Here is a 13,146-nt window from a genome sequence, read left to right on the forward strand (position 1 = left end):
TGTGATTTTCTCTATAGTCACCAACTATAGTCACTATTCAAGATATGAGATAAACTAGACAGACTCATAACTAGATTGGGTCCTAACTGAAATTAAACCTGTCTGCCCACATATCTGCTCCGTCACCGTTTAGTCCAGGCATGGTGTTAGGGAGATCTTGTGTAGCAGTATGCCTGCTTGGTTAGCCTTGAAAATAGGGAACTATTGAAAAATACTTTCTTCCGTTTTTAATATCAATAAAAAATTAATTTACGTATATTATAACAACATCCTGTGTACTTTCTCTAGCATAAAGTCATATTATAGAGCCCCCTTTTAATTTCTCCCAGGAATTTCTTTTGCAAATGTCAAATAAGCACTTAAAAGCACTTGACTGCCTAGCACTTAAAAAAAATTCTTCCTTACATATGATACAATGCATGCCTAACTTATGTTTTCAATATAAGCAATTAAGCAATTTGTTTAACTCGACGGAAAAATAAACCATTTTCAGCAAACACATAAGGACCAAACTCCAGGAATTACATTGGGTTGTCCATATAAGGGGAAAAATGAAGATTCTCAACTCCTCAAAATGCTCATTACATGTTAAGTTTCCATTCAAGATGTTAGAAATGTGACCACTCCCATGCAAGGACCCTTGTTTGGAATCCTCATGCCACACTCAGCACTGGAAAGTCACTTTTACTGCACCGTGACTTCTGCTAAATGCGTTCACTAGACATTGCACAAGGGCGCCAGAAAAGAAAGGTCACAGGGACTGTCTGAGTGTCTCTCCCTGGACCTCCGTGTATATTACAAATTGGTTGGATAGGTAACCTGTAACAAGACACTTTTGAATGATCAGGGCCAAAAGAATCCTTTGCGAAGCCGTGCATCTAAGGTCAAAAAGGAGCTTTCAAGAGAAGACAGACAAGATGCAACATCTTTTACACAGAAATAAATACATATGCCTTTGCTGTCTTGAAACTCATTTGATTTTCATATGTTTTAGCAGTGACATATTCCAAAGGTTATGATAAACCTCTCCCCACGGTATTCATAGGAACTAAATAAAAACCAAGGAGAATTAATTGTGTGAGGAAGAAGTGAATTGCATGTAAAGGAACACCAGAAAAATAAAGAAGACAACTAGAAGATACTACAAATGCTTGAAATTTTTGATCCTGAACCAAATGGTGTGCAGGACCTTTACAAAGTAATCAGCATTCATGAAATGGTTGGGATCCAGCAGGCTGAGGGTTCAGAGGCATGCCTCCCCTCAGACCTCAGTATATAGCTATGTAAAGAGGGGACTAGACAGAGAGTCAGCAATTTCATTTCCATATTGCAGATGTCTCTGTGCAGATGTCACTGACTGAGAGCATGACCTGAGCATAATCCTCAGCCACCTCTGTACCATTTTCCCATTTCACTTCTCCCTCACCCAGATGTTCAGACAATGAATTCTGTGGAGTGGATCCAACCTATACTATTCCTCACACAATCCCAGTTAGGGTCTCTGCTTGCTCATAATAACACATGTAATTATTACCAAAGACCCTTCACAACCCACTAAACAAATACATACTTACCAAAGGTACAGTTACCTCCACTGGCAGTAGTATTCTGCTGCAGTATCAGATACAGAAACAAAATGGATTTACTGCTAGCTACTTGTTATAGCTCTAATGCTTCTTTCTCAATTAACAGTCCTTTGAGGAAGGAGCATCATGACCTAAGGGTAGCACTATTCCCTCATGCTCCCTTAAGAAGCCAAACTCTCATTTTCATCTGAACCACAGAAAAATGAGCAAGACCTCACAGAGTTCTTTTGATCCCAGCCCCTTTTTTCCTCACTTTGGGAGTTCAAGGAAGTACCACTCTCAAATATGATCTCTGGCAGAGAACACCAGCCTAGCCTTTCTCATCATAGCAGTCCAAATCTTCACAGGTCTGAGAGCCACAGGACACATATCTGCATGCAGAGGAACAAGGCAGCTCTAGGAACTGTTTACTTGCAGTTGACAACAACGTTTCTCTAGAAAGGGAAGGGGAAGGATGAGTCTGGAATGGACATGCCGTGGGGTCCTGAGATGACACAACAATCTTGGTTGCAAGCTGCTGTTGGCTCATTTCCTCCCAAAGCTAAGGATTCAGATTACCCAGGAGTCCCTGCATAAGCACAGCCCTACTGCCAGTCCCTGGCAAGGACACTTGCCCTGCCCTTGGAATACTTGTGAGTCATGCCACCTTTCTATGTATGAGGATTTATGAGACAGCCTAGGAAACTTGCACTTTATGAAAGACCTTTTAACTGAAAAGAACAAATGTAACATAGGTAGACCAATTAAAAAAAAAAAAGTCTGACAGATATTACCACTCTGAATTTCAAAAGTGGGTTTATGACATAAAACAAAACTAGCAAAGAGCTCTGACAGCCACTGACTTATGCAAAATTCAGGAAAAATATTTTAGTGCTGATAAGGCCTAGAAAACAATCTCTGGTGGTCTTAATACAGGGCATTTTAAAATCTGCTTTCTTCACAATGCAATGTATATAGTTCTCTTGCTAACAAATATCATTTATTACATTGGCCTTAGGTCTTAAAAACTGGAAAATAAACTGACAGTAGCAAAACAGTAGAAGTGCAATACAAATAGGACAGTGGAATGAAATTAACTTTTTTTCATTTCGAATTACAATTCACTCAAAACAAAATGCAAAATCTTAATGAGCTAGGCATAAGTGAAAGAGTGGATCTTTTTTCAAGCTCATGTGTGAGTGCAGGAGGTTTCAGACTGCATCAGAGACAAAATGCAAACTACCAATCACAGACTTGATTTTTTTTCTATTCGCCGGGTGATTTCTTCGTGAATCTTATTAATCTTGACTGCTGATATGTGTAGCAATATTTCAATCATTCTACTTATCACTGACTTATGTGCTCCTCACATTATGTGTGAAAAATTCTGTTAAATTCTGTTATATATTCACACACCAGGTCGTGGCTCTTTTGGGTAATAGTACTAGAAGAATATAAATGTGAGGTTGCAGACTTTTCAGATCTCAAACCTTTGACATGAAAACAGAGATTTTGACAGGTGGGTTTCTTCACAGAAAGAAAGAAAAATGTCACTTGTGAGCGAACTAACTAAAATCCTAAACATTCTGGCAATCTACATCCTTGGAGCTAGCAAGCTACATCCTTTAGAACAAGTGTTTTTGCCTTTCTAAACTCATATATTTCTTTTGTTTAAGTCATGTTTCCTGTTAAGAATTCTTCTGAAGGGTCTTGAGCTACATCATCATGGGTCATCACTGCATTACTTTCTGGGAAATCACAGCAAATGTGGATACTATCCTTGGAACATCTAGTGATATAATAACTAGTGATGTTACTTCTTAGGGGATATAATGCTACGGTCACTTGACAACGACAGGAAAATGAGGGTCGTGCGCCTTACTAGGGATCTCTGAGACCCACAGCAAGAAGGGCTGGCAATCTTGCTCCCACCACAGCCAAAAAGGGTAACCTTGAGGCAGTCCCTTTTACTGTACCCAGTAGAGGTCACTAGAGGATGCATCAAGTTTTAATAGCAAGACAAAGCCCTCCAACAGCAAGGGGAAAGATGCACCTTTCTGAAAAGTACCTTTCTGAAAAGTACATCATCTGCCTAGGATTGACTGCCAGGTAGACTCTTGTAAAAGAGAGAAACACATGCCGCTCCATGAAAAAAGAGATACATGGCTACATTGGAACACAAGCAGCATTCATCCAGTTAAACAATATTGATACCGAGCAGTGAAATATATCTAACTTATTAAAAGTATATCTACTACCTGTGCATTTCCAGATGCAGGGATCCCTTTCTTTCTTCCACAGCTTAACACAGTCCACAAGGTGTGCCAGAGATATGAAGCCAAAAGGCAGAAATTATCTACAATCCAGGCAGCATTTCTTTGCAGGATTAGATCCATCCCTTTAATTTTAATCATCTGATTAACTTGGTTCTCCCACTCTAGCAGATGTAATTTGGCAGACACCCTCAAAACCCTCCCCAGCTCTGTAAGTACCACCTAGCTAGACAAGGCTCAGACACGCAGCAAGATCCCATCTCACACTTCAACGCATTCCCTGAACCTATAAGGAAAAGAAGTGATGGACTACTGACAAGCATGAAACAGGTGCAGGGATCTACACATGAGATGCGTATTGCACGGACTTGAAAGGCAATTACTCTGACATTCCAGAACTTCTCACATGAAAGCAAACTGTTAGTGCATTCCATTTGCAGTTAGCATTTCAGACCATTGGTCATCTTTTTTTTTTTCCCTTTTAATAGGCAAGAAATGGAAAAAAAAATTCAAGGCAACAACTTAAAATGTGTCATGGTGCACATGCATAAAAAGGTCAGTTTGAAATGCCATAGCTTTACTGTGTGCAGTCCCTTCTGTTCCTGTGCTTGCAGTCTATCTATGTGGTTCCCATGTCCAAGCCAACACCATGCAGAAACGGGGTCCTAGCTGTCTCCTCATCTCATATCCAGCATCTGCTCACCTGTCAACCGTCAAGTCCTTCATCAAAAGGATGGAGGTACTCAATTATTTCAACCACATGGATGTGAAACTTTCAATATCATCAAGGTATCTTCTTTCCCCTAAAATTTCCAGAAACACATAAGATTGCTTCTGTTGAATTTTCCGAAGCAATTCAATGTGACGCCAATTCTGCATGGAAAATCTTCAATTAAACAGACAAAACCTGGGAAATTTTTAAACTGAAAACAGGTCTTAAAACTGGAAGTGGTAAGCAACTTTAATAAAAAATCCTTCTATCAGCTCCATTGTAAGTCCTGGGAGGCTGTTTTTCTTCTAGAGATGGAAAAATAAAAATCTGAGGAACAAAGTACGTTGTGGTTTTTTCTCTAATACATAAGGATATAAGGATATATGTATGGATTCTGAAGGACCATTATATAAGGAGTCCTTATATATAAGGATTAAACATCTTCCATGCAACAGCTGCCCATAATTATAGGGTACTAAGAGTCATTGTGGAAGATGAAGCAGTCATTTCTCCTCTGCTTGGGTACTTACCTGATCAGAGGTGAATAAGCAAACAATATGAGTACCAGAAATCTCGAGTGCTAAAAAATTCATAAATCAAGCTACAAAAATTACATAATTTGGAAAAAAAAGTAAAGAAATTAAAGAAAAGTAAAGAAAATAAAGAAATTTAAAACTGACTGTTTTCCTTTCCTTAGTCAACTTCTGACTTCTGTGATTCAAAGCACTCTCAAGCCACCTTTTGAGTTTTTATGTAGTCATTATGTTGAGGAGGGTCAGTTTAGTTGTGGGGAGGTTTTTTTCAGCTGGGAAACATTGATATTCTTCTCTTTCTTTCTGAGAAAGACAGACAAATATTTTCACAAGCATGGGAATGGGGAGCATTAGCTAAAACAAAGCTGCCTGGCATCATGGAATCACACACATTGCTGCATGACAACAGCGTGCCCTGAAGTTGGGAGGTGAAGAGTGCACCACAAAAAGTACACTCTGTAAAGCTGCAGCAGACTGAGGTTGACAGAGTGATATCTGATAACAGCATTCCAAGCAAGCTAAAAAGGCAATTGGTAAAACAAAATGGGCCCAAACTTGGCTGAAGTCCACTTCCACTTTTCTGACCATACCAAGGCAAGCTTTAGCCATGGTTCTTCAATTTCAAGGCTGAAGAAAGCCTTGAGGGTTTTGATCTCTTCTTCATTAGTTAAGAAGTTGTACTACAAATGTACTGAGTCCCTTGCAGGATTTTTTTAAAGAGTCATTTTTTATCAAAATTGTAAAACAAGAAATAAGTTTCTGTCAACATACTTAGATCAATATCTTGAACAGTGTTGGGGGCAGAGGAAAGTTATTTTGCCTTAATTATGCAATAATTTTTTGCCATGACTCTGGCCTCCCCTGAAAAAAGGAACTTGGAAAAGTAACATTACCACAGCACAATCGTTTCCAATACAGAAGCTGCAGAGAAAGTAACTGCTACAGAAATGGTGGTGGTGGTGAAGGGGGTGAAAGAACACTCAAACGAGACAAGGCTGATAACATTCTGCCTGGAGACAAGGAATTAGAGGACAATTAGCCATCCCCAGGCCTAGCTTAACTGAACATCAAATATTGAATGCATCAAATAGTTCTAGCTGAACTAAATATTTAGAAATTAGTCCTTAAAATGTTTTCAGATTATTATCAAAAGGATATGTTTGCATAAAAAATGCTCTAAAATTATCCTCTTCAGGGTCAGTGACTTGTGTTTAAATCTCGGCTCCATGATTCGCGTGCGTGCAACTTGATTCTTTTCCATTAGTGACATTCAGAACTGTAGAAGCTCCTAGGCTCCTATTTACCCAGTTAACTCACCCACATTGGATACTAATTTCATGACCACTTTTTGCAGATAGTAGTTATAAATTAAACAATTCTAATTGCATTCGCAACCCAAATATTAACCAGGTAAGAGCCAGAGGAAGAGACAGCACATTTGATGACGAGTTCATCAGATGTGCAGCTCTGGTTGGGCCATCAAAAGCAGTCTAGCTGGTCAGCTTGGAGCTCATTGGGTAAATGCAGCTGGGTAAATTGTGTGGTTGCTTCACAATCAATTTACATTTGCATAAGATGGTGCCGTTGTCAGAAGGGATTGTTTCACCTTCTCACATCTGCTTCTTCCTACCCTGTGCCACCCCCCTCCCTTGGACCACTAACTTCAGACACCTTGATGTGTCTATTCAGTGCAATGGGTCAAGGATAGGTCTGGATTTTTATTCTTTCTTCAATCTGGTTCCCACACATGAAAATGTTCCTATAAAACAAAATGTCTCTCACTTGTTAACATATAAACTGAAGCAAAACTTCATTCCTGAAGACAGAACATAGCAAGCCACAAAGACGTGCGCTGCCAACAGTACAAATGGGGGACAAGAGGGCACTCTAAACAAAACACGTGTAAAGCAGGTCAAGAGCAGCTTTGTCATGAGTTGTCGTTCCGTCCAAGAGGGAAATGGTCGGTAAAGAGCTGCTGTGCAAAGGGTGCCATCTAGAGGGAAGCAGCGGCACAGCTTCTCGACAGCACCAATTATTCGTAATTGACGGTCAACAATTCCTGGGTCTACTTTCCCCAGCAGCCTTTTAATAGCTCTGAAAGTTATTATTATTATCATTATCATTATTATTACTATATTAGTTTTGGGGGTTTTTTTACAAAAACATGCTGTACCAAAATATGAAAACTGTGTTTGCTTTATTTTTTTAATTGTATCTAGAAAAATAGTTGTTTTGAGGAAGTGGATCGTTTTCTTCTTTAATTATAATCATTTCGTTTCAGCCAGAATTATTTCTTCCAGCAAGTACACACTTTGACCACTCTCCTCTAGATGGTCTCTTGGAGGTTTAGGTTAGGTATTAGAAAAAGGTTCTTTACCCAGAGGGTGGTTGAGCACTGGAACAGGCTCTCCAGGGAAGTGGTCAAGCTGACAGAGTTCAAGAAGCATTTGGACAATGCTCTCAGGCACATGGTGTGACTCTTGGGGATGGTCCTGTGCAGGGCAAAGAGTTGGACTCAATGATCCTTGTGGATCCCTTCCAACTTGGCATATTCTGTGTTTCTAGGGTTCCCATCCACTCCCATTTAAATGAATAGATGTTCTGTCATTGCTTTCAACTTCTTCCATAGAAATTACATACATATGCCCTCAAGCATACACATTTAAATGCATATAGCTGATATTTCCTGCCAGCACATTCTTCTTTCCTTCCTCTCCTGGTCAGTAAGATAAAACTGCTCATCAGACCAGCAGACCAAGGTAAGACCTTTCAAAGGAAGGGTTTGGTTTTCCTTTCATTGATATTAACACCACAGTTAAGGCCTAATATTTTATCCCATTGAGAAATTCCTTAAAAAACAACCTGTGTGAAAGTGAAATTTTAAAAGCTTAGGAAAATATAACTAATGTTTATGTATTTGCAAACCTCACTCTGGTGAGGTATATTACCAGAGTTCAGTTAGATTGCCTTTCACCTTTGAAGTCTTGTTCCCAGGAGACCAACGAGCTAAAATGGGAATACAGAGCTATTTCTCCGGCTCGCAACTACCCACCAGCTGTTCATCTTCTAAATGTACTCCTTTCTTCTCTAGTGCACCTCCAAACTCTCCCTGTTTTTTCTCACAACACTCTTAAGAAAGAGCCAGTTCCAACCATCAGACTGAAGAAGCAAACATCAAGGCAACGAGTTAAGAGACTGCAGCACAAAGAGGTGAAAAATCCCACCACCTCAGTTACTATCTGCAATTCATCATCAAGCTAAGATACATTAACACAGGCAAAGCAGCTCTCAGTCTTTTTCCTTACCCTAAGGATAACAAACTTAAGGGAAGAGCTACATAGCAGAAACAGCAGGTTTTGCTGTCTCACTTGTGCAACTTGTTATTTTCACAATGGAAGAAAACTCTCTTTTAGAAGAATCATTGACATTCTCCAAACCCTGACCACCCAATTGTATTTTTTTTCTTTAGTACTCATTTTCACTGTAACACTAAATGAAACTCTCTAAAATAAACACATCCTACTTAGAGGAGACATGCTTTGTTTGTTTTAATATACAGATCATTTTCTATGTCTATAAAGTAAAGACTGGAATAATTTTGAACAGAAGTGACACAACAGATTAAGAATTATCAAAAATTCAGCTTCCCAAATTGATAATACAAATGAAAACATATGGAATTTACCTATCATCTGAACACAAAAATATTCAGAATACTTGAAAAACTGCTTTATCGTATCAGCACAATCAGCATACAAACAGCCACAGCACAAATTTTTCAAGTCTTTTCACAAACTGGTGTGTAAAATTAATCACTCATTGTCCTACTGCAAGCAGATTTTCTCAGTTCTTGTCTAAATGATGCGTCAGTAAAAATACTGTTTCCCCTAGACTCTTGTATAGAAAAAAGCATAATACAAGAAAATGTGTTACTACTTCTAAACACATTTTGGCCAATCATAGAGTCATTTTCCTACCAGAGACCCCATACCACAATGCCCAGCACTGTTCTTACTGGACTCAGGTGTAGCACAGAGCTATACTGGACAACACTCATCCCTGCACATATGGTGCACTGCATTAACCATGCTCTGTTCACCAGTTAATGGGGAGCAAAGGACAAAGTTACCTTAGTTCCTCTGGGAAATCTGTTCTTTCCATGGGATTCATTCAGTCCCCACTAACTCCAGTGCTGTTAGATAGGACAAATGTTTTCAAAACATGAATTCAACAAAATCCATGTTTAACTTCTGATTTTGAAGAGTGGTAGAACCACACAACTTTTTTTACAATTTCTGAATATTAAGTCCAGCCGTAAATAAACCCCAGAATAACAATAGATGTGCTTGCTTCTATGAATGCAAAAGATTAAAAGACCGGTTTTTCACAGTTAAAGTACATTTTCACAGACGATAATGAAAGATTCAATTCTACTGGGAAATACACATAGTAAACTCCTTAACTAACTGGAAAAAAGAAAGAGGCAGTGCTTTAGGAAGAGGAAATTAATTATGCAGTTAGTTAGTTACCTTTTTATCTTCTGTTCTAGGATGTGGTTCACTGAATTTTTCTTCCTTAAAGCTTCTAGTCATCTCCATTTTTTCCATACTCTGAAAAAAGGCTGTTTTTTCTAGTCTGTTTCTGTTGTATTGTGTATTTATCTCTTCCAGCCTGCTAATCTTAAGTAGCTTCATACTATGTCCAGTTAATTTACTGTCTGTTCTCCTCTCCATCTTAGATTCATAAACCAATGAACACTCGTAACTTCTGATTTCTCCTCCTTCTTGGCTGTACAAAAGAAAGACAAATAAGAGGCATTAGTGTTATTTATGCATTTTAGCTTAGAAAACTACTGTGTTGCAACACTTCATATTTCAACTCTCTCTCCTTATACTTGCTGAACCAATACACAAATACAGAGTTTACAGCACTAGCTGATCACAGATACAATTCTACATTCCACATCAGGTAATTCAAGCAGGCTACAAGACCAATGTAATTTAATTTGTTCACAGAAACTATGTAGCTCTATCAAATCAATATATATTGCTGTTGCTTGTAGACCTTGCTTATGGACCGCTCTCCACTGTTTAGCTACTTCAGTGGTTCCCTGTTTCTCAACATGTTCTATTTTCTGTTCCAGTTCCTGAACTTGCAAAGACCCTGTTATTACGTCCATAAGGATTTTAGATACTAAACAAAGTAGTTTAGGCATGAACACAGCCTTCCCTCTCTTCTCACTCTTCTGTACTACAGAAATAGGTAATTGCCAAAATGGTGGAGATTTTAGGCCCTCTGTTGAAGGCTGTAGAAAAGCACAGTCCTCAGCTGGGTTCTCTCCCACTGTAGGCTCTCGTGATGCACCTGGTACTTACATGATGTAGGATCACTGAGGCTTGTTTAATGGTAGATTGGCTGGAAGGTTATTCCAAGTCAAGCTGTCAGTTTTGATTTTCTTTAGAAGGGATTTTATTCCACAGCAAGGTGGTGGGTTCCCCCCTCAAGTAATCTCTATTTTGAGTATATGTTCTACACTTTGAATATATGTTCTACATATATTTGAATATATGTTCTTTTGCACAAAGAATTATTTTAAAAGAGCAAGAGAAACTACTCTAAAACTCCTCTTAGCATCTCTGTGTAGACCCATGAAAGAGAAGACAAAAACATTTCCATTTTTATTATTACATATTCCTTCACTGTACTGGAAATCCAGGTACAAAAGCACAGACCCAGTGCCCTAGCTCTAGAAAGCCGAATCTGTTAAATCTCATTACACAGCTCATAGTTTTCAATTTAACTTGCATAAATACCATAAACTATATGGTGTAATTAAGTATATATATATATATATATATACAACCTTACAGTCATTAGGAGCACAGAGAAACAGCTTTCAGTGTACAACCAGAGACCCAATTAAATCAGTTACTTTTACCTGAACACCTTCCAAGAGAAAATGTTCCTCAGTGTTTTGACCCCACATCTGTGCACATGCAACAGATTAGATGTGTACCTACATCAGCTATCTCCTCTGCCCACAGTTAGCCCTCCAGACTTCCCAGATGAGAAAGATGCCACGTGATATCACATGTGATGCAGGAGATGGTTAGCTAGTGGTGAATTTAGAGATAATAGACAGCAATGGACCATGCAAGCAGCTTTCAAATAAGTCTTCCAGAGATACTTCTGCTACCATGTTATTGCAGTCCTAGATCATGCTGTTAATATGGGAGGGGCACAAACACCATCATTGGACTGTAAGACATTCATCATCTGAAGAAGTCTGTAAAAATATCCAGTCTGCTGCTTCTAGCCTCTCTCACCAGCTTTCATGGCTCTGACATGCCTTTCCATTCCCTTCAGCTGAAAGAACACTTCATGACATTTTCTTCCCCCATTTCTCAAGAGCAGGTTCTTGAGTTTTCCTAAAGGCTCTGACAATCACAGGTGACATACCCAAAGGCTCAGTGTAACCTTCGAGCCATTATTCTACAGATTCTTTGATCTACTCCAAGCCAAGGGGTGATGCAATTTAATCCAAAGTTGTCAGAAAAAAACAGATGTTTCTAGATGCCCTCTTGCTGCCTCAGTGTCTCCAGCTAATCAAATCCTACAGTGTTTTAGAGTGGCCTGGCTGTGAAGACTGCTTCTGGCCTGACATGACTACAACCAAGAAAAACGGATTCAGGCTCTCCATAGCTCTTCCAAGAGCACATCATCCTCCAGACTTTGATCACCAAATGTGCCCATCCATCTAATGAGAATGACATGTCCTAATTAAAGGACACATTGTTCCTTCAAGCTGACCAGTGAGTCAGTTATCTGGGAAAATATTTGTGGGATGGCAAGCTCAAACATCTTACTGGGCTCTATTGCCAAGCAGAGACTCAAACGTGATTTCCCTCTCCCCTATTATTGTCTTAAGACATCCCTGAAACAATAAGCTAAACAATGGAAAGTTTCTAGGATGCACACACTGAAATTTGTTTGCAAGGACCTCCTCCATAGTCCCAGAGAAGAAATCTCACCCTGGTCATATGCCACTGAACAACAGGAAACTATGACCTTCACATGGTGTGGAGCTCCATTTCCCACAAAGGAGGGTGAAAACCTTTCTCCAGTCATTTCCATTCCCCAGTTTTGGCCAGGGAGATACTTTCTTCTGGGTCATCTTCAGCAAGCCACTTTCTCACTTCAAGCAAAATAACTTGTTTCATGAACTACATCTTCACTTACACACTCAGAAACCACACACACGTCATAAACCAACAGAAATTTGCCTGGCTGTAAGAAAAGGCAGTACATACGTACAGCCCTTCTGCTTTTTCTGCCCAATAGCAGAAAACTAATATATTTGCACAATAAAAAATATAAACAATATGGTAAATGTTTATAAAACTACTCAGAAATAGGTATTAGTCACAAAGAACACATAAACAACCCCTTTTTGTTTCAACGTTTGGGTTTAGATCGTAATCCCTTCAGTCAGAACTAGATTTACATGATGGGCTGTAAAGTATTTTGCTTGAAACTCAGTCCTTTGGCTTCTATCTTCAGTTCAAATTAAAACTTTATTTCTGACCCATTGGCCATTTTCTAACCAGCCACTTTCAAATTTTAAGCCTGGGGGTACTGTTAGCCAGTAGGCAGACTTGTTTACCTCCTCATACATCTGACATTAGGCTGACCTGAATTTTACAAGCTGGGAACTATTATGTCACCATGTATAATTAAACCTAAATATACAATTTAAGAAAGAAAACAAGATGTAATGTGGAAAGAATTACCAGTGGGTCAAGTTCAGGTGGTAAATCAGGATGTGAATGGTTCTGCTTACTGCACCCTACTTTGAAATACAACCTGCATGCCCTGCATTCTGCATAATACACAAGAGCTGAGGTTTTTTTAATTTAAAAAAGGGGACAAAAGGGGAAAAAAGTAATTTATTGGTAGCTCTTCCACCGAGAATGAGGTTTTTACATATTTCAGTGAAAAACCCAGCGGACCCCCAAACTCACAGACATCGACAATATTGATCAGCATGATCCCATAGTATCTCC

The 13,146-nt window shown here is 39.0% G+C and overlaps 1 protein-coding gene across 2 annotated transcripts in view; it reads right to left on the reverse strand.

The window, feature by feature from the left end:
• The window catches only part of MYLK4 (myosin light chain kinase family member 4), a 213,884-nt gene that overhangs the window by 188,804 nt on the left and 11,934 nt on the right, over positions 1 to 13,146 (reverse strand). Inside the window, exon 2 of one of the 2 annotated variants that reach the window (XM_051799449.1) lies at positions 9,613 to 9,871. In XM_051799449.1, coding sequence (XP_051655409.1) covers positions 9,613 to 9,871 — 259 coding nt within the window. Of the gene's footprint in view, positions 1 to 3,823; positions 4,094 to 9,612; positions 9,872 to 13,146 lie in introns of those variants that run through there. The other variant, XM_051799450.1, reaches the window with a different exon arrangement.

This window comes from Manacus candei, unplaced genomic scaffold (genome assembly GCF_025592945.1).
Source record: "Manacus candei isolate 608988 ecotype Guabito, Panama unplaced genomic scaffold, ASM2559294v1 h1tg000049l, whole genome shotgun sequence".
NCBI lineage: Eukaryota > Metazoa > Chordata > Aves > Passeriformes > Pipridae > Manacus > Manacus candei.